Source organism: Simochromis diagramma, unplaced genomic scaffold (assembly GCF_900408965.1).
Source record: "Simochromis diagramma unplaced genomic scaffold, fSimDia1.1 OVJJ01000323.1, whole genome shotgun sequence".
NCBI lineage: Eukaryota > Metazoa > Chordata > Actinopteri > Cichliformes > Cichlidae > Simochromis > Simochromis diagramma.
The window spans coordinates 1,004,475-1,026,550 of record NW_024386770.1 but is presented as its reverse complement, the minus strand read 5'-3'; the positions used below and the strand labels follow the sequence as shown (position 1 = coordinate 1,026,550).

Below are 22,076 nucleotides of genomic sequence, written 5' to 3'. Positions count from 1 at the left end.
GGAACAAGTGAGACACCGTGAATACTGTACTATAACTTCCAGCTGTTGTGCATGAATCTACAAATTCCATAAAATGTAACAAAATAGCAATCACACAATAAATAAATAAAACTGCATATGGCATTTATTTTGAATTTCAAGTGAATGTCTACACTTATAAAAGAAAAAAAAACATCTAATAGTAATGTCATGTATACTCACGTTCTTCACAGTTTGCAGTAATGCTAGGAACCCTGGACTCTCAACTATCATTTGAATCACCATCTCAACTCTGTGAAGTATCAGAAACTTATACTGTAAGATCGAGACTGATGAGATTGTGTTTACAGCCAACATTTTATTTATTTTATCGGTTATAGAGAGTAGCTTTTGTAACAGGCATTGGTGGTAATTGAGGTCTTTTAATGTCATCATATCTATTGAGAAAAGGATAGATCACAGTTTTGGAAAAAGGATTACATTACTCACTGCCGTCTAATTGGCTTACTACACTTACATGTGATGCTGTCATGTGAATGGTGTGCGAGGACTGAGTTCTTAAAATGCATGTGGACGTGAGTAAATCCTGCAGAAGACTCCTGAGCAGATGGAACCAAGCACTGCTTGTTACCTGCTAACCACTGACAAAGCAGAACGTTTCTCTTTGGAATGTGAACTTAAAACTTATTGTTTCTTTGGGTTATAGCTGCAACAAAAAAACTTTTTTGTGTGTTAACTGACTTTTAGTTGAGAACGACTACATATCTAGATAAAATCCTTGGTCAGATCTTTAGGACTGTCATGTAAATGTGTGTCTAACATGTCCTACATCACTCCATCTAAGACTAACTTCACTGTTGGACTGCAGTACCGAGGGATACTGGAAGTCTTGTTATTTTCTGCTCCAATTACAACATCTTGCTGTGTGTTGCTCTTCATCAATGGGACCATGCTACACATCTTGAGGAGTAAAGCAGTGTTTCGTGAGACAGCCTGTTATGTTCTTCTTTATAATTTACTTTTTGCAGACACCATACAGATGGTCCTGAGTCAGTTATTGTACTTACTATCTGCTTGTAGAATCAGACTGACATATCCTGTTTGTGGCTTTCTTGTCATGCTTGCCAATCTCACAACTGGGATCTCTCCTCTCACACTGGTGGTGATGTCTCTGGAGAGATATGTAGCTGTGTGCTACCCTCTAAGGCATGCTAGCATCATCACCATCAGGAACACAGCACTAGCGATCATCATAGTTTGGGCCGTCAGTTCACTAAATGTTTTTATTCGACTGATTTTGCTGTTAAATTTTCAATTTGAAGACTTAGAGAGTCTCCAAATGAAAGACTTTTGCTCTAACACCCCTTTGTTGCTTGGCCCCATGTCTGATCATTATGACAAAGCTTACACTTGGGTTATTTTTGTATCTTCTGGTGTTGCAGTTACTTGCTCCTATATTGGTGTTATGATAGCAGCCAGGTCGGCCTCCACAGATAAAGCTTCAGCCCGTAAGGTTCGTAGCACACTGCTGCTGCACCTGATACAGTTAGGCCTCAGTCTGTCCTCAACTATTCATGACCCTTTGGTTACAGAGATCTCAAAAGTCCTTGACAGAGTAACATTTTTACGCATCTGTAGTATAATTTATGTGTCTATGATCCTTTCCCCCAGATGTTTGAGCCCACTTATCTATGGCATTAGAGACCAAACGATCAGAGGCATCCTCATGTACCATCTGTGCTGTCAAGTAAAACTGCCCAACAGTATAAAATTACTCAAACATTAAATTAATGTAATTTGGAATAATACTGTATATGTTGTTCTAAAGAAAAGCAGACTCTAGTGTATAAACAAAGCTAATGTTGAAGACAACCAAGCTGACATCATATTTCTGCTTTATACTATACTGTAAGTCTTTTCTTATTATTGCATAATAGTAATAAAAGCAAGGCAATGAAGCTGCTTTCTAAATTATGTCTGTTGTGTACATTCTGGACAACTAATATACAGTGGCTTGCAAAAGTATTCGGCCCCCTTGAACTTTTCCACATTTTGTCACATTACAGCCACAAACATGAATCAATGTTATTGGAATTCCAGGTGAAAGACCAACACAAAGTGGTGCACACGTGAGAAGTGGAACCAAAATCATACATGATTCCATACATGATTTTTTTCTACAAATAAATAACTGCAAAGTGGGGTGTGCGTAATTATTCAGCCCCCTGAGTCGATACTTTGTAGAACCACCTTTTGCTGCAGTTCCAGCTGCCAGTCTTTTAGGGTCTGTCTCTACCAGCTTTGCACATCTACAGACTGAAATCTTTGCCCGTTCTTCTTTGAATCAGCTCCAGCTCAGTCAGATTAGATGGGCAGCGTTTGTGAACAGCAGTTTTCACATCTTGCCACAGATTCAAGGTTTCAAGGTTTCAAGGTTCTTTATTTGTCACATGCATAGTTATACAAGTATAACACACAGTGAAATGTAGCCTGACACGCTCCTCGACATGTGCAAAAAATTGTGGGGGGGGGGTAGAGGAAGAACATTATATATATATATATAGTATATACATTGGGTGAATGTGCAGTAGTAGCAGCAAGCAGGTGAATTCTGTACATTAATATGAATAGACATCTGACTATTTTACAGGATAGACAATATAAACATATTTAAAATTAAAGGGATTTTAAATGTACATTGTTCCTTGGTTTAGTGTCTGGAAGAGTCCTGACTCAGTCAATTGTAGATGATGTGAGAGGGCGGGTGTGTGTGTTTAGGGCACGGATGGCTTGGGGATAGAAGCTCCTCTTGAGTCTCTCTGTCCTTGCCCGGAAGATGCGGAACCTTCTACCAGATTGCAGAAGTTGGAACAGTTTGTTGCCAGGATGGGACGGGTCCTTCAGTATCTGCGCTGCTCTAGTCCGGCATCTCCTGGTGTAGGTGTCCTGAAGCGGGGGGAGAGCAATCCTGCAGCAGCGTTCTGCTGTACGGATCACTCTCTGGAGAGCTTTTTGGTCCTTCACACAGCTGTTCCCAAACCACGATGTCATGTTCTGTGTGAGGATGCTCTCCACAGCGCCTGTATAGAAAATCCTGAGGATCTTTGGAGAGACCCTGAACTTCCTCAGTTGTCGTAGGTGATACAGGCGCTGCCTAGCCTTTTTGGTCTGGACCTGAATGTGGGCAGCCCATGTCAGGTCTGAGGAGATGTGAACACCAAGATACTTGAAGGACTGCACCCTCTCCACTGGAGCTCCATTGATGATAATGGGCTTGTAGTCTCTGTGCTGACCCCTTCTGAAGTCCACCACCAGCTCCTTGGTCTTGCCGACGTTCAGCTGGAGGTGGTTGTCCTGGCACCGTGATGCCAGATTCTTCACTTCATCCATGTAGGCCGCCTCATCGTTGTTGGAGATGGCACCCAACACCACTGTGTCGTCAGCAAACTTCACAATGGTGTTGGAGCCATGGGTGGCCACACAGTCTGAAGTGTAGAGGGAGTAGAGCAGTGGCAAGAGGACACATCCCTGAGGTGCTCCTGTGTTGATGGTGATGCTGTTGGAGAAGCACCTGCCCACCCTCACCACCTGAGTTCTGCCAGTGAGGAAGTCCAACACCCACTCACACAGACGGCTGTTAAGTCCCAGTTCCCTCAGCTTTGTGAACAGTCTGCAGGGCACTATTGTGTTAAACACTGAACTGTAATCAACAAACAGCATTCGCACATAGTTACCCTGTTTCTTGTCCACGTGGCTGAGAGTGGTGTGTAGGACGTGGGCGATGGCATCCTCTGTGGACAGTGTTGGGGAGTAACGGAATACATGTACCGCCGTTACGTATTTAAAATACAAAATATGAGTAACTGTATTCCGTTACAGTTACCGTTTAAAAAGGTGGTATTCAGAATACAGTTACTTTGTTGAAATAAATGGATTAGGAGGAGTTGGCCGTCCGACTGTGGTCTGGAGTGTGGGGCCTCCCTGCTGCTGCGGAGTCGGGGCGGTCTGCCTCTCCCCTGCCTCTGAACAGGCACTATGTAATAATCTAGAGATTTCAGACATGGCATCGCTTTTAGCTGCAGCCCTTGTAACAGCACAAGCTGCAAAGTAAAAAAATCCCTGTTCACACTCAGGGGACTCATTCAGAACTCTAGATTTAACAGGTAAAGAACTGTCAGCCCAGACTCGATTTCCAGCCAAATCATTTCCCAAAATCACATGTACATCCTTAAGTAGCAAAGCAGGACGATCACCATTGCTGATATCATCATCCACAAAACTGCATGACAGCCTGACTTTATGCAATGGGGCACAGATAGTGGTTAAACCCATGCCTTGAACAAGCACACACTCACCAGTATCCGTGTCCTTTGAAGATGGCAACACGGAAGCTAAGATAAAAGAATCCTTCACTCCTGTGTCACGCAAAATCTTTACAGGAACTTTATGAACCCATCGGTGTCCCATCGGACACAAAATCCTCAAACCCTGAATATCTCTCTGATTTAGATTTAGTCAAAACTAGGGTTTCCTGAGAGACTACTGAAATTTCCCGCGCAGGAATGGTAAGAGCCGCAGGCTTAACCTGTTTACCTGTGCGCGCCAACAAGGGACATTGTGTTTTCCAGTGTCCATTGGCATGGCAATAGTTGCAAGCGTGACCATAACTACTGGACATCACACCACAATTGGCCTTCGCAGGAACCGATGACATAAACTTAGCTTGACCAAAAGCTTTAACAGGAGCACCAAGTGAAAAACTGTTCCTACCAAAATGCCCTTTATGTGCTAAGACATATTCATCTGCCAGTTTAGCAGCATCAGAAACTATTGTCACTTCCCTTTTCAGCAATATAAGTGGCAACCTCATGAGGAACAGAATCTTTAATCTGCTGCAATACCATTAATTCACACAGATCCTGGAAAGCAGTCAATCCCAAGGCAGAACACCATCTGTTGAAGTGTTTAGTTAATTCCCTCGCGAACTCTACATGCGACTGCTTACCAGGCTTTCTCCATGATCTGAAACATTGACGGTAAGCTTCTGGTACCAACTCATATGCTTTCAGAACTGCATCTTTAACAGTAGCAAAACCCTGACAATCAATTGCACTGAGTGCTGAATAAGCTTCCTGGGCCTTTCCAGTCAAAACAGACTGTAACATAATGTTAGAGATTTTCTACATTATTCAATATAACCAAAATCTCTATAATACAATATAATCAAGTAAGCCTTATATTCTAACCAAGTATGCCTTATATTGTATGTGTGTTCATATAGTTTCACACGGGCAACGCTTATTGTTAAAGAGAACATAATGCATTCCTTACTTAAGTGTTTAAGATGTTTTGACAAGTCATGATATACTTTGTATTTCTCACCTCAGTATGTGATGTCAGATAAGCATGATATACTTCTATGTTGTTATTTTCAGTATATGTGTGCAAAGTTAGATAAGCTGAGGTAATGCCTGACCTCTCCTCTGACAGTTAAAAAGAGGAAGTACTATGTAACCCATTTTTGCCTTATAAATAAAGCCAGAAGCCTGTGCTCGTGGTGTTTTGTCTTCTCAGAGCATTCACCCGCATGTGCGTGTTCTCAGAGACGCTCACCCGTGTACACGTTTTTAAACTCTCTGACTTGGTCTACAGTGTGTCATTTTCTCCCTTATTGTGTTTGAACAAATGTCAACCCCTGACATTTAATTGGTCCTTCGTAGCCGGAGAACTAACTGTTATTTTTAACGTCTAGTTTTCTACAGACGGTCTTCATCGATCCTGACGTCGTGTTGCCTGCGCTGGAAAAAACCTGTGCACAGTAAAGGAGAAAAACCGGGACCATTCGATCTCCGGTCAGCGTCTTATACAGGCCCCACGGCGCCAGGACCAGATGAGCCGGATCCAAAACGCAGCGCCACAAGGTGAATATGAAACACTGCATTCCATCAAGCGCTAAATTACGTTGATATTGAGATTTTCCTCTAAAATAGTGTGTAAACCTGGTGAGCGCCGACAGATCTCAGTGTCCAAGAGGGACTAGGAGACAACAGGCAAGAGCGAGATTCTAGAAATCGCTATTAAAAGTTCCGGTTGCTCGGAGGTAGCAGCTGAACGGAACGAGTTCCGGTCACTCGAGGAGTGGCTGCAACGGAACAGTTAGAAGGTTGCACAACGAAAAATACGGAAAATCTCAATAAAAATTATAAAAACGCGCTCTGTTTGTGTTAACAAAGAGGAGTGAGTTGTCATTTACGACCCAATACGCGGTCGAACCACTTCTCTCACAGTTGTTTTCCTGTGTACACTCACGTACTGGTTAAAGTGGGATCGATTAGGTTGTGCGTCATCACGTAAAATCAATAACCGCTCACTCGAGTAGCCAGTGAGTAGAAGCCTGTTATTGATAACCCGCCCACTTTTGGCATACCAGAGACAGTGTCACAGTTCTGACGTAATTAGTTTAAAATGGGTAACTCTAAAACTAAAGTAAAATTAACAGCAGATGAAGAATGGTTAGAAAAAAACTGTTCAAATGCAGGAATAGTCAGTGTAAAAAGGTGGAGAAATCCACATAAAATATATTGTCCAGCTTGGCAAGGCAAATGCACCCCTGATTCAATAAATGCTTTAAAAGCCGCTTTGCAAAAGGAGCTGTATGAGGGAAAAAGTCAGAAGAAAAAAGCAAAAAGTAGGACAAAGAAGGGACGAGAGATATTAAACACTATAATTGTGGAAGAAACGGGCATTTTGCTCGAGATTGCAGAAGTGTAATTCAGGAGCAGGAAAGTAAGGATAACAGACGTAGGCGACGTAATGAATGACTAGCACGAGAGGAAGGAAGTGAAACAGATGAAGCGGAAGTTTACAATATAGAACAACTGCCGCTAGGGTCAGAAGCCAAACCAACAGTTGTAGTATATGTGAAAGGTGTGCCGTTAAAAAATTCCTTTGAGACACAGGAGCTTGTAAAACTGTTTTAACTGTAGAAGTCCCAAATGTAACTTTTTCAAAAGACACTTTAATTGTGAAATCAGCCTCAGGACATGTGACATTGCAACATCTAACTGTTCCCCTCTTTATGTCACATAGAGAAAGTGGTCGTGGCTGCAAAAATCAGTGCATCTATGACCCATCATGTCCACTAAATTTGTTAGGAAGAGATGCTTTAACAAAATTAAAAATAGGAGTAATTCCTGAAGAAAGTGGCATGCAAGCCAGACTCCTACTCTCTGAAAGTCAGAGCCAAACTGAAGACATTTTTGTTTGTGAAGGTTTAGGTGAGCCAAATTATTACTGGACCTTGGACCTGCCACAGCTTGAACCTTTAGAGGCCAAAGCTAATGTGTACCTACCTGAGCACTCACACAGGCAGGACCCAGCAAAATATCACAACACCTTGTGGTATAAACATGTCCCAGGCCCAGACAAAATTTATGATCAATAAGTGCACAGACTAGGACCGCAAAAACTAGTCCTACAACATCTGTATGTAACACAGAGTGGCAATGCAGTGTGCTCAGTGCTACAGACAGATGCAGTGCAGCGCATAAACAAAATGATGAACCCTCATGTATCTGTTGCACGCAATGACCAAACGCCCTGGCAGGAGTTAGGTAAAGTGCTAAGATCTGTAGAAATGGACAGATATGACAAAACAGAGTGTGAGGGCTGGCAAAAAGGCCGTAGAACAGGGTGCATGAGACTCGCGCTGTGTTGGCCGGTGACAGCCACACCGGCTACACATTTAGCCACAACAGAGCAAGACGAATGACAAGTGTTAACAGTTGAAACACATCCTGAACTAGGAAAGTTACCACAAACATTATGGTCTCAAGGACCCACAGATGTAGGCCTAATAAAAGAAGCAGATCCAGTAGTGGTGAAAACTACAACCACATATAGGCCTGTAAAACCACAATATCCCTTGAGTGCAGAGGCGAGAGAAGGAATTGGACCAGTCATAGCAGATATGCAAAAAGCAGGTATTCTCGTGAAAACTAATGAAGCAACGTGTAATACACCAATTTTTCCAGTAAAAAGGGCTAATACAGGAAAATATCGACTAGTTCATGATCTAAGAGCAATAAACGAGGTAACAGAGCAAATACCTCCAGTGGTTGCAAACCCACACACAATTTTAAATCAAGTAACTCCAAAAGAACAGTGGTTCTCTGTAATAGACTTGTCCAATGCTTTCTTTTCCGTACCTCTGCACCCTGACTCACAGAAGCTATTCGGATTCACCTTTGACAACCAAAAGTATACTTATACAAGGTTGCCTCAGGGATTCCAAAATAGCCCCACTCTCTATGCAGAGGCTTTGAGAAAATCAATGTCATCTTGTTCCCTCCCTGCTCCAGGGCAATTCTTGCTGTATGTAGATGATATATTGATTACAGGCCATACACAAGATGAATGCAAAGAAAACACACTGACAGTTTTGCAACATCTGGCAGAGCAAGGCCATAAAGTGTCACAGCACAAACTACAGTTGTGGAGCAAGGAAGTAACATACCTTGGCCACAAACTGACAGGAAAAGGCAGGCAGCTGTTAAACAGCAGAAAAGTAGCTGTACAAAACGCTCCTAAGCCAATTACCAAGCAACAAATGATGAGTTATTTAGGTCTGTGCAATTTCTGTAGATGCTGGATTCCAGAGTACGCACTCTTGGCTCAGCCACTACAGAACCTCATTTATGGTAAAGACCTAGCATTAAAAGACAAAATCCAATGGACCCCAGAAGCAGAAAAAGCTTTTACTGATTTAAAAATAGCATTGCAGACATGTACCGTCTTAGCATTACCAGACTATGAAAAACCTTTTGTTCTCCATGTTGATGGTGCAGGAGGGTACATGAAAGCAGTCTTAACTCAAGCTTTTGGAGAAAAACAACGTCCATTAGCTTTCTACTCATGCAAACTTGACTCTGTAGCTGCTGGATTACCTACCTGTGTTCAGGCATGCGCAGCAGCAGCAGAGGCAGTTAAAAAATGTGCAGACATTGTTTTGGGACATAAATTGATCATCAAAGTCCCACACGCTGTGACCTCTATTTTGCTCCAAGCAAATCTCTCTTTCCTCACACATGCCAGACAACTTTCTTATGTGGGGATTTTACTTTCGCAATCACACATCACAATAGAGAAGTGTTCCCAGCTGAACCCAAGCACACTTTTGCCGACCCCTGTAGATGGAGAACAACATTGCTGTATTAAAAAATTAGAGGAAGACACAAAACCTCGCACTGATATACATAGTTCTCCAAACCCCAGTTTCAGTAATGTTTTTGTGGACGGCTCAGCGTCAAAAGACATCTACGGTAGAAATTGTGTGGGTTACGCGGTCACAACTGTTGATACAGTGGTAGAAGCGAAAGCTCTCAGTTCCTCAAATTCTGCACAGAGCGCAGAATTGACCGCAGTCATTAGAGCATGTACACTGTACAAAGGTCAAAGTGTCAACATACATACAGACAGTCAATATGTCTATTCAGCAGTTCACCATTTCGCAAAGATATGGCATAACAGAGGAATGACAACGTCCTCAGGCAACCCAGTTCAACATGCAACCCTTCTAAAAAAGCTATTAGAAGTAATAACGTTGCCAAAAGAATTAGCACTATGCAAATGTGCAGCTCATCAAAAGGATGACACAGAAATAACTAGAGGAAATAACTTTGCTGATAAAGCAGCCAAAGCAGCTGCAGAAAAACACATTGATGTTTTAACAACAGAAACCATAGATTTAATACCATTAGAAATACTAGAAGATGCACAAAAGACAGCATCACTAAGTGAACAAAAATCTTGGTTGAAAGATGGAGCAGAATTAAAAAATAATCTCATGATGTGAAATGGCAAACCAGTTCTTCCAAAATTTTTGCATAAAACCCCACTTTAGTGACACATTCAAAAACTCACGTGTCAAGAGGTGGGATGATTCATATACTTAATAAACAATCCTACACAAAAAATTTTGAAAGATCAGCATAAGGAAGTGAGACTAAGCAATCAACTGCCGAGTGATCTCTCTCCAGTCTCTTGCAGGTTGAACCCCGGTGATTGGATTCTGATTAAAGTCCTCCAGCGGAAAAACTGGAGTGCTCCCAGGTGGGAAGGTCCCTTCCAGGTGTTACTTACTACACCCACAGCTTGTAAGATAGCCGAACGACTTTCGTGGATACATCAAAGTCACGTGAAGAAAGTGTTTGCACCACAATAAGACGCCGGTTCCCCTAGCTTCCAGGTGTTCCATTGGTGGAGGAAGGGCTGATTGGGTATATCCCGCCTCTTTACTTTGCCGGTGGTCTACTCACGGGAAGTTTTAGGGGTACCAGGTCATCCTGAAGAACAAACACATAATAAAGACTGACCTATCCCACCGAAGAGCAGAACCAATAATAACACCAGGGACGCCTGAATAAAATCTCAACAAGATGACTGAGGAAAACAACCTGATGATCCCAGAATCAACACCAGCCCCAGCCCTAAAGCTGTTGTGCTTGGGCGCTTGTGACATTCTTTGGTTCTGATGTACCAGATGACTTCAAGCTCTGGACCAAGAGCCAGAAGGTAGTACACGCTCTGTTTCCTTGGACAGGAGTAGGAAAACATGCACTACGTATAGAAACGTTAGATTATCGCTTTGGACTATTTTTGAATGCTTCTGCCCGCATTGACAAATCACAGAATGAAGAAATTGATGCAATCCGCATCACTGTCATGCAACACCGAGTAGCTTTGGACATTGTTCTTGCAGAGAAAGGAGGTCTCTGTGTATTGTTCAACAAGACATGTTGCACCTACATACCTGACAACATACACTCATTAAACATGACAAATGCTTTGAATGTTCTGAAACAACTGAGAGACGCTCAGCAACAGGACTACGAGACTGATGAGCAAAGCTGGTGGGACTGGTTGCTGAGCGGCTCCTGGAAATCTTTGCTGATTAAAGGCCTGTTGGCCCTATGTACTATGATGCTTTTGTTTTGCATTTTTGTTGCTTGCATTATTCCTTGTCTGAGAAGCATGGTGATGAGTATGTTTAACCGTACTTTAGGAAATTATGTCCTGATCCAGAGAAATATGGAAGATGCCCATCGCCAGTATGATATGCTAAATATGGAAGACAGAGTGGAGAATCCCTATTATAGTCTTCACAGAGCTGCTATTTAAGTATTTCACCAAATGCTGTTTAGATACTTCACTGAATGACATGCAAGTTGAAAATGTGATTTAACAAGTGACTATGCATTGATGTAAACCTGTGAAATATATTAACAACAGGAGGGAAATGTTAGAGATTTTCTACATTATTCATTATAACCAAAATCTCTATAATACAATATAATCAAGTAAGCCTTATATTCTAACCAAGTATGCCTTATATTGTATGTGTGTTCATATAGTTTCACACGGGCAACGCTTATTGTTAAAGAGAACATAATGCATTCCTTACTTAAGTGTTTAAGATGTTTTGACAAGTCATGATATACTTTGTATTTCTCACCTCAGTATGTGATGTCAGATAAGCATGATATACTTCTATGTTGTTATTTTCAGTATATGTGTGCAAAGTTAGATAAGCTGAGGTAATGCCTGACCTCTCCTCTGACAGTTAAAAAGAGGAAGTACTATGTAACCCATTTTTGCCTTATAAATAAAGCCAGAAGCCTGTGCTCGTGGTGTTTTGTCTTCTCAGAGCATTCACCCGCATGTGCGTGTTCTCAGAGACGCTCACCCGTGTACACGTTTTTAAACTCTCTGACTTGGTCTACAGTGTGTCATTTTCTCCCTTATTGTGTTTGAACAAATGTCAACCCCTGACACATAATTACACGGTCAGCTTCTGGCCATCCTCTCAATTTGGCAACACGTTCAAAAAGTGAGAAAAAGGCATCTGGTTCTCTTTCATTAAAATTTAGGCACCAAACACAAATTATGCACAATATCAAAAGTTTTACGTCCTTGTGGAGAAGACTCTTCAGCCTCAACACCACCTGATAACTTGCCTGCCTTGATCAGGTCTAGCCGATACTGCTCTAGTTCCATTTTTTCCTTTTCTAAAGAATGGCTCAGACATTCTTTTTCAATGCTCAGCTTGTCTCTTTCCATTTATAAGAGCAACAACTCCTTTTGCTGCTCAAAAGACAAAGCAACTGTAGTTGATGTCATGATCCTGGGTCATGTTGACCCAGCATTCTCAGTTTTCGTGTGTTTTTGTATTTTGTTCTTTATTTATGCCATGGTTCCTAGGTTGTTCTGTTAAGATGTTGCTTACTTGATCTCCCCTCACAACTTTACCCCCTGTGTGCCCCTCTGTGTATCTGTGAGTCCTCGTTTCCCCTCCTTGTGTTTTATTCCATGTTTTCCCCAGCACGTTATGTCTGTGCTCTCCCCGTGCTCTCTCTCTCCCCCTGGTCTGCCTCTGTGTGCTTCCTGTTTTACTTTGATAGTCTCCCATTAGTGTGTCTGCCGTGTCTCGTTATGGTTATCAGTGTCACCTGTGTTCCCCGTGTGCTCCCACTTCCCTCGTTAACCCTCTTTGTATTTATGTCCATGTCTCCCTCCGTTCAGTGTCACGTTGTCAATGTCTCTTCCCTGAACCTGTGTGCCTTTCTCTGTGTTCCCTCAGTGGATTACATTCTGCCCTAAATTAATCAAACACTGAATGTCCAGTTCATTAGCACAGCACTTCATTCGACTTCTCAGTTTCCATTCCTGGAGAAACCCAAAGTGAGTCCTGTGTCTCTAATCTAGCAAAGTATACACTAGTGATGGGTAGATGAGGCCTCGTGAAGCGTTTCAGCACATTCCCCAAACTGTACCGATACTTTGTCGACACAGTTTTGCTGTTTTGCTCCATACTGACACCTGCTGGACCTTAAATATCATTGCAGCCAACTTACTTACTGTTTTTTGGTTTCTTTTTTGTGTCCCGTTTGGATCTATAGCCATCAGAATTGTTGTCTTAAGGCCAAGAAAGATGCCAAGCGGATTTATTTTACCAAGTGGATCATCATGGCCTTGCCATATTGGCCCATTTGATTGACCTTTATTATAATTATGAATTTATTTTATTTTCGGTTGCTACAAACGGGACAGACATGACTGGGGGATAGGACAGGGAGAGAGAATGAAAGAAAGAGAGGGAGAGAAAGAAAACCAAAGGGGAGAAGAGACGGTGAGAAAGGGGAGAAGAAAGAAAAACAAACAAAACACCTGGATCACCTGTATGGAGAAAAAAACACAGAAGAGAAAGCAAACAAAAAAAGAGCAACATAATAAAAACAGCACCATCACAATAAACTAGCTAGCAGTAGATATCAGTAGATACTAAATATTAAACGATATTGTGCAGCACGCAAGATAGACAGCGCACAATGTGCTTTGAGGCAGCAGCCAAGAAAGCTGTAGTCCGCGTCTGTGAATACCCGTGTGTACACCTGTGTGCATACCTGTGTGGATCAGCATGCTTGTATTCCAAAGGTTTCTCCATGTAACGATCTGCTAGGGAGTGTGGGGAGCCACAGCCCCGTCCACCAGGGCATGAAGCAGGTATGGAGGAGATCCAGGCCCCAGATATCCATCCAATATTGTGAATGACATTAAGTGAAAATTAAAATGAAAGTATTGTGAATATAATATTACCCATTTAAATGTAATTGACTCAGAGTTTATAAATTTCTATTCAGAAAAATAAGTTTATTCAATGTTTTTGCATTAAGTCTACTGGTTGACAGTCCTTTATTATAAAATTCAGGACTGCCTGGTCCAGAAGCTTGATACATGCGTTGGTGTGTCAGTGTTGGACCCATCACTAGTATACACCTAGCGTTTTGCTTGAGCCAGTTAACACTGAGCCAGTTAGTATTTCCCGGCAGATACTATGCTTTCCTTCTAGGACAGTTTTGTTTCCATGTCAAACAGGGAATATTCAGAAACATTGCATTTCCGAGCTAGACAGCGTGGGTCAGGATATTGTCGCTGAACCCAGTGTTTTCTGTGACCTAAATGTTTCTCAGCACTATACAGATGTCTATGATTTTGGTGTGTGTGAAGCTGACCAACAAGCTAGCGAAATTATCACTTCTGATTTTCGAAGTGACTTTCATGTTTTTACATCTGTGGACTATGTAGCTCCTGGGTCCGAGCCTGCTAGCATCCTGTTCCCATGAACTGTTTAATTTCCCAGTCAGATCCTATTAACGTTGTTCAGCTCACACCACTGGAGAGTAGGGATGGGTATCGTTTAGGTTTTATCCGATACCGGTGCCAAATCGGTACTTTTGAAACGGTGCCGGTGCTTAAACGGTGCTCAAACCGGTGCTTAAAGAATGGAGAACACAAAATTGGTCCAAAAACCTCTCATGTTCAGCTGTTTTTTTGTAAAAAGATAACAATGTTAGCCTTTTCTGCAGCTATAGGGCATATATGGTATCACTCTTGGCTGGAAGCAGTGCTTAAACAATGGAAAAAACACAAACTTTGTCCAAAAACCTCTCATGTTTAACTGTTTCCACTTTTTCTTTGGTCATTTTAGCCTTTTTGGCCAGGGTGAAGGGAGTATCTGCCATCAAACAAGAGGACAGCCGCATGTAGCTATGATGATGTTTGCTAGTTCACCTTACCTGCATTAATGTAATAACGTGGTTAGCCTACTTAACGTAAATTACACACGAACAACATTAAGCTACTCACGCAGAGAAGAACGGCTGCTGCTGCATCATCATCCTCATCATTTCTGCTACACTGGCAGGGCTAGGGGCCAGGACTCTCCTCTTCGTGTTTTTGGGGGATGTTGCTAACTCCGGGTCTGATAACAGGCAACCCACCCGCAGTAGATGTGCCCGGTGTGAGGTCTCGCAGCAAGCTATCATACGGCGCATTTCTCGGCTTTTAAAAAAAAAAAACGCTATGCGTCGCCAGGTGTTTCATCGGATTCGAGGTGTTACCTCCTTTGACAGTATCACAGTATCAGCTTAAAACTTGTTGCAGGCTGCTGAGTTTGCATCTTTTGCTGTGAAGTACAGCCAGACTTTGACCGCTTCGCCTTGGGCATTTTTAATCTGTAGCTCTGCTCTGAAAGAACGTACGTACCTGGACCCGCCTACTATCCTCGGAAACGTAAAATGATTGGCTAGAAGTGTATCACAGCTCAGGAAAAAAAAGCACCGAAATAAAGCACCGAAATGTGCGCTGCTTTTCGGTCTGGTTACTACCGTTTATGTCAGAACCGGACACCGGTACCCATCCCTACTGGAGAGTATTGTTGATGTTGCTGTACCTGTGGATGGTGCAGCCCCCCAGCCAGTATATGCTGAGGCTGCCTGTGTTAAGACTCCAGCTTCCATAACCATGCATGGGTTGAAGAGTACAAGCCCAGAGTCTGTCTGTTCAGAAACTGTTTCTGTTTTTCCTCGTGGACTCTTTCAAACTGTGCATTTGATGCCTGCTAAAGTTAGGAGCAACAAGGTTTTGTCTGCTATACATAAACAGGCAAAAGAATTTGGTTTGAGCACTGCAGAGCTGGTTCTGCATATCCTGTATGTGCTTTTCTTGTGGGCTTCACTCATCTCACAGCTGTGATATCTCCTCTCACGCTGGTTGTGATGCCTCTTGAGAGATATGTTGCTGTGTGCTACCCACTGAGACATGCAACCATCATCACCATCAGAAACACAGGGACAGCTATCACTGTGATTTGGGCCATCAGTTTTTTAAACATTATTATTCGTACTCTGTTGTTTTTATCACTATTTGAAGAGCTGGGTGATTTAGAGGTGAAAGGCTTTTGTGGTGACATCGCTATTCTGCTCGGGACAAAGTCTGATCATTTTGACAAAGCTTTCACTTGTATTGTGGTTGTGGCTGCTGGTGTGGCAGTCATTTTCTCTTACATTGGTGTGATTGTAGCAGCCAGGTCAGCCTCCACAGACAAAGCCTTGGCCTTTAAAGCTCGTAACACACTGCTCTTGAATCTGATGCAGCTGTTCCTCAGCCTCTCCTCAACTATTTACAACCCATTACTCGTGCCTCTTTTAATGATTGTTACAAGGATAGTACTTGTTCGCATTCAAAATGCTTTTTATCTGTTTTTTATTATCGTACCCAGGTGTCTGACTTCTCTCATTTATGGACTAAGAGATCAGACTATCAGACCTGTCCTCATATATCATCTGTGCTGTCAATTGAAATGCCCAGTGGTAGAAGACAAGGGATGACATGTTTAGTTTGCATGGAGGCCTTTGTTGGTCTGCATATTTGAGTCTCGTGATTTAAAGCAACAGTTTTCATTTTTTCAAACAACAAATGAACGATAGGTATTATTGTTCAACGAAGCATAGATAGCTGTAGCCATTTTTTACCACATTTTCCAAGTCTGCTTGAGGCGCTTACCGAATCAGAATCAGAATACTTTATTGATCCCTAGGGGAAATTATTTATCGTTACAGTGCTCCATTATAAACAAACAGTAAAAAGACAGTAAAAAAAGACAGACAATACACAACTAAGAATAGCACCATATATACAGTGGGGCAAAAAAGTATTTAGTCAGCCACCGATTGTGCAAGTTCCCCCACTTAAAATGATGACAGAGGTCAGTAATTTGCACCAGAGGTACACTTCAACTGTGAGAGACAGAATGTGAAAAAAAAATCCATGAATCCACATGGTAGGATTTGTAAAGAATTTATTCGTAAATCAGGGTGGAAAATAAGTATTTGGTCACCTCAAACAAGGAAAATCTCTGGCTCTCACAGACCTGTAACGTCTTCTGTAAGAAGCTTTTCTGTCCCCCACTCGTTACCTGTATGAATGGCACCTGTTTGAACTCATCATCTGTATAAAAGACACCTGTCCACAGCCTCAAACAGTCAGACTCCAAACTCCGCCATGGCCAAGACCAAAGAGCTTTCGAAGGACACCAGGAAAAGTATTGTAGACCTGCACCAGACTGGGAAGAGTGAATCTACAATAGGCAAGCAGCTTGGTGTGAAAAAATCAACTGTGGGAGCAATCATCAGAAAATGGAAGACATACAAGACCACTGATAATCTCCCTCGATCTGGGGCTCCACGCAAGATCTCATCCCGTGGGGTCAAAATGATCATGAGAACGGTGAGCAAAGATCCCAGAACCACACGGGGGGACCTGGTGAATGACCTGCAGAGAGCTGGGACCAAAGTAACAAAGGTCACCATCAGTAACACACTACAACGGCAGGGAATCAAATCCCGCAGTGCCAGACGTGTTCCGCTGCTGAAGCCAGTGCATGTCCAGGCCCGTCTGAAGTTTGCCAGAGAGCACATGGATGATACAGCAGAGGATTGGGAGAATGTCATGTGGTCAGATGAAACCAAAGTAGAACTTTTTGGTATAAACTCAACTCGTCGTGTTTGGAGGAAGAAGAATACTGAGTTGCATCCCAAGAACACCATACCTACTGTGAAGCATGGGGGTGGAAACATCATGCTATGGGGCTGTTTTTCTGCCAAGGGGACAGGACGACTGATCCGTGTTAAGGACAGAATGAATGGGGGCCATGTATCGTGAGATTTTGAGCCAAAACCTCCTTCCATCAGTGAGAACTTTGAAGATGAAACGAGGCTGGGTCTTCCAACATGACAATGATCCAAAACACACCGCCCGGGCAACAAAGGAGTGGCTCCGTAAGAAGCATTTGAAAGTCCTGGAGTGGCCTAGCCAGTCTCCAGACCTCAACCCCATAGAAAATCTGTGGCGGGAGTTGAAAGTCCGTGTTGCTCAGCGACAGCCCCAAAACATCACTGCTCTCGAGAAGATCTGCATGGAGGAATGGGCCAAAATACCAGCTACTGTGTGTGCAAACCTGGTAAAGACCTATAGTAAACGTTTGACCTCTGTTATTGCCAACAAAGGTTATGTTACAAAGTATTGAGTTGTATTTTTGTTATTGACCAAATACTTATTTTCCACCCTGATTTACGAATAAATTCTTTACAAATCCTACCATGTGGATTCATGGATTTTTTTTCACATTCTGTCTCTCACAGTTGAAGTGTACCTCTGGTGCAAATTACTGACCTCTGTCATCATTTTAGGTGGGGGAACTTGCACAATCGGTGGCTGACTAAATACTTTTTTGCCCCACTGTATATCCATAAAGTCACTTATTAGTAAATAGTTGAAAAGGGAAGAACATGTCCAAAAAGGGTGTAGCTGTTGCAGTATACAGTGTGTTAAGTGGATGAGTTGCACAGGCAGGAAAGATTTCCTGTGTCGTTCAGTGGTGCATCATGGGTAATCTCAGTCTCTCACTGAACGAGCTCCTGTGACTGACCAGCGTGTCATGGAGTGGGTGGGAGGTGTTATCCAACATTGTCTTTATCTTGGACAACATCCAGAGAAAAGGACACTAAAGAAACTGATGGACATTATGGACAATGCTGGGCATCCTCTGCACACGGCCATTAACAACCAGAAGAGTCTGTTCAGTGACAGGTTGCTTCTCCCCAAGACAAGAACTAACAGACTTAAAAACTCCTTTGTCCCACACGCCATCAGACTGTTTAACTCCTCTCTGGAGGGGAGAGGGAGGGGAGACAGGAGGACAAAGGAGGGGGGACAACTAAGCCGTAGTGCCTCTTCACCTCACAATACTTCACCACAATACTTTTGTAAATAGTCAACAGTGCAATAGACTCCATACTTGAAATGTGCAATTCACTTGTATTTTTATTTTTATTCCTATTTATTCTATTTATCCCCTTCGTATATTTTATTTATATTTGTCTCTGTATTTATATGTGTGTGTGTGTGTGTGTGTGTGTGTGTGTGTGTGTGTGTACATATATATATAATATTCTGTAACTGTAACTTCTGTCGGTGCTGTGCTTTTGGAAACCGAATTTCCCAGAGGAACCCACCCGAGGGATTAATAAAGTTTTATCTTATCTCATCTTATCTTATCCGCCTCTCCGACACCACCTTGAGGGAGTCCAGCTCCATCCCCACAACATTACTGGCATTATGGATTAGTTTATTAAGTCTGTTGGCATCTGCGACCCTCAGCCTGCTCCCCCAGCATGCAACAGCATAGAGGATCGCACTGGCCACAACAGACTCGTAGAAAATCCTCAGCATTTTCTGGCAGATGTTGAAGGACCTCAGTCGCCTCAAAAAATAGAGACGACTCTGGCCCTTCCTGTAAAGTGCTGTGGTGTTTTTAGCCCAGTCCAGTTTATTGTCAATGTGAACTCCAAGGTATTTATAGTCCTCCACAATGTCAACACTGACCCCCCGACCACAGCCCGGTACTCTGTCTCATCATCCCTGCTGATGCATCCAACCACCGCGGAGTCATCAGAAAACTTCTGAAGATGGAGGTCTCTGTGCAGTGGCTGAAGTCTGTGGTGTAGAGGGTGAAGAGGAAGGGGGAGAGGACAGTCCCCTGTGGTGCCCCTGTGTTGCTGATCACCTTGTCAGACACACACTGTGGGAGACGTACATATTGTGGTCTTCCTGTCAGGTAATCAACAATCCAGGACACCAGAGAAGCATCCACCTGCATCGCTGCTAACTTATCACCCAGGAGGGTCGGCCTGATGGTGTTGAAAGCACTAGAAAAGTCAACAAACAGGACCCTCACAGTGCTCGCCGGCTGGTCCAGATGGGTGTAGACACAATTGAGCAGGTAGATGATGGCGTCCTCAGTTCCGAGACGAGGCTGATAAGTGAACTGAAGGGGATCCAGATGTGGTCTTACTATGGGTCACAGCTGGTCCAGGATGAGCCTTTCCAGGGTCTTCATGATGTGGGAGGTCAGTGCCACGGGCCTGTAATCCCGGGGGCCGCTGGGGCGTGGCGTCTTTGGTACAGGGACGAGGGACGATGTCTTCCACAGCACTGTGACCCTCTGCAGACTATTGATATTTTTGTACTCCACTTCCTGTCTCCAGTCAAATATTTTGTATAAATTCTATTTGTTTATGCCACTGTGGGAGCCAGTTTTGAGACAATTTTACACGAGGTTCACTAAGATACTCATCATAAATACAACCTTAATGATTACATGTAAAATATTCAGGCTGCTTATTGTCATCGTTATGATTAAAACTTTTTGTTTGGGGGCATTTTCCACTCTCCTGTTGTTTTTTCAAGTTGATGTCTATTTGTTATACCAGAAAGATTTCTCGGTGGGTCTTCCACTTGCAGATAACCTGGGCAAACGGTGAAGCTCCGTTGTTTGAAATTTCCCACACAGCAGTTTTATGTGAGAGATGTATTGTTGTATTATTAATGAATAATGAATTATTAATCTGTTGTCTTGTTGTTATGCACCTTTTACTGTTACTTGCTGCTGATTGCTATTACGGCAGGTTGTTCTTGATTTGTAATAATGTCTATAATAGTTTTCCCACTATATCAATTTTCAAAACACAGAGTGACAAACTGCTTTCAATAAAAACACACATTTAAAAAGTATATATTTACCAGATATAAAAACTGATAGTCGAAAGTACAGTCTTTCGGGTCTTTTCTTAATGACATGCTGACATGTCACAGTGGCCACGGGCCGATAGCTAGATCGGACTCGATTGCAGATAACCACAACAGAGACGGCTCAACGTTTTGCAGTGTTTATTATTTAGTCAACAAGTGAATATGTGGCAGGGTGTCGCTAATGATGTAACCGTGTGACAGTGGGGGTGAACGGGGGTCTAGCAGGTTGCGACAGGAATGGAGCGGTTGCGTTGGTGACCAGCGTGAACCTCGCTTTGAGGGAGAGGCAGCGATAGTCCAGGGGAGTAGTGGAGAGGCTGGCAGACCTGAGTTCCACTGTGTCCAAGGTGGTGAGTGAGGCTGGAGGGCAGGCAGGTGAGGGTCCTTGTATTTTTCCTGAATATGAAGATGATCCACGGAGAGCTGAGGGTGATAGCAAAGAAGGTCCAGGGAATCTGAAGCGCATGAAACCAAAGTTAACAAGGAAAAAGTGGCACGAGCGTAAAAAGCCGTAGAGTCAATACCAATGTGAGGTCGTTGATGAACTGGAGGTGAAGGAGAGTCTGAGGGGGCCTTAAACCCTCAACCTGATTGCCCCGAATCAGTCTGAGGTGTGCAGGACTGCAGCAGGGATGATGGCTCCGCCCAGGGGTGGAGAGCAAGGAACTCAGGTGCCTGATGGAATTTTCCAGTCGAGTCTCCAGATCCTGACACATACATGCAATTGTTGTTAACTATGGTCCAAAAAATATTTGCGCAGTATTTGAAAATGACATGAAAACTGATTTTCTGTAGTTGATTTAAACAAAACCACAAATCTGATGAGATTAGTGTGGCTGGTCTAAATTTTAGGCCCCGCAAATGTTGGGTGTGGAGAGGCAAAAAAATGTCGATTTTTAGCTGCAATGGATACTGCCACATTTGGTGGAGTGGTGATGATTTGATTCTTGTTTTGCAGCCACAGGAAATTGGCAACTTCCAGGTATTGAGTTAACCACAAGTTTCTCAGTATACTAAAGTGGAAATGTAAAATACGCAGTCATCTGTCTGCCTGCAGAAGCTTAGCCCGTAGTGGGGCACGTAGCAGAACAATGATCCCAAGCAAGCAGCAAATATCCAACAGAATGTATGAAAAAGAAAAGATTCAAAAAGTTGCTATGACCCATCCAAGCTCTAGACCTCAACCTGACTTAATTGAGATGGTATGTGTAGCTGAAAGCCACAAACCTCAATGAAGTGAAGCAATGCTGTAAAGACCATCAGGCCAAGACATTATGCTCAGCAGCATGATACAGTAGAAGAAACTATAATAAAATATAAAAAAATAAAAAAAATTTTTTTTAAAAAAAAAATAGAAAAATAGTAACGAGCAAAATATTAGAGAGACATGGTAAAAGAGAAAAGATGACTAAATATATATGTATCTATAAATATAAATATATGTACACTAGTGATTAAATAAGAAAATCTTGAAAAGAAATATGACGGGAGGGCAGATGGGATATTGCACAGGAATGAGCAGCAGAAAATTACAGTATTGCACTTTTAAATATAAATATCAATGACAATAAAGTGAAGTGACCAGAGCAGATTAAACAGAGTACTTGTGA

At 42.6% G+C, this 22,076-nt stretch overlaps 2 protein-coding genes and 1 long non-coding RNA gene across 3 annotated transcripts; all 3 read left to right on the top strand.

Annotated features, from left to right (window-relative positions):
* The first annotated feature begins 911 nt into the window (after positions 1-911).
* Positions 912-1,805, top strand: LOC120737297 (odorant receptor 131-2-like). The gene has a single exon (XM_040037914.1). The coding sequence runs from the start codon at positions 929-931 to the stop codon at positions 1,763-1,765; it is 837 nt and encodes a 278-aa protein (XP_039893848.1). The 5' UTR covers positions 912-928; the 3' UTR covers positions 1,766-1,805.
* A 3,348-nt stretch (positions 1,806-5,153) lies between these two features.
* Positions 5,154-11,088, top strand: LOC120737934. Its single transcript, XR_005696876.1, has 3 exons — positions 5,154-5,900; positions 10,017-10,551; positions 11,042-11,088. It is a non-coding gene; the product is annotated as an uncharacterized LOC120737934 (long non-coding RNA).
* Positions 11,089-15,339: 4,251 nt separating this feature from the next.
* Positions 15,340-16,415, top strand: LOC120738038 (odorant receptor 131-2-like). Its single transcript, XM_040039061.1, has 2 exons — positions 15,340-15,355; positions 15,481-16,415. The coding sequence occupies exons 1-2, from the start codon at positions 15,340-15,342 to the stop codon at positions 16,203-16,205; spliced, it is 741 nt and encodes a 246-aa protein (XP_039894995.1). The 3' UTR covers positions 16,206-16,415.
* The last annotated feature ends 5,661 nt before the right edge of the window (positions 16,416-22,076 follow it).

Bases quoted from the DNA above. Each gene is read 5' to 3' on its own strand.
- LOC120737297 (XM_040037914.1), top strand. From the start codon at position 929: ATGCTACACATCTTGAGGAGTAAAGCAGTGTTTCGTGAGACAGCCTGT.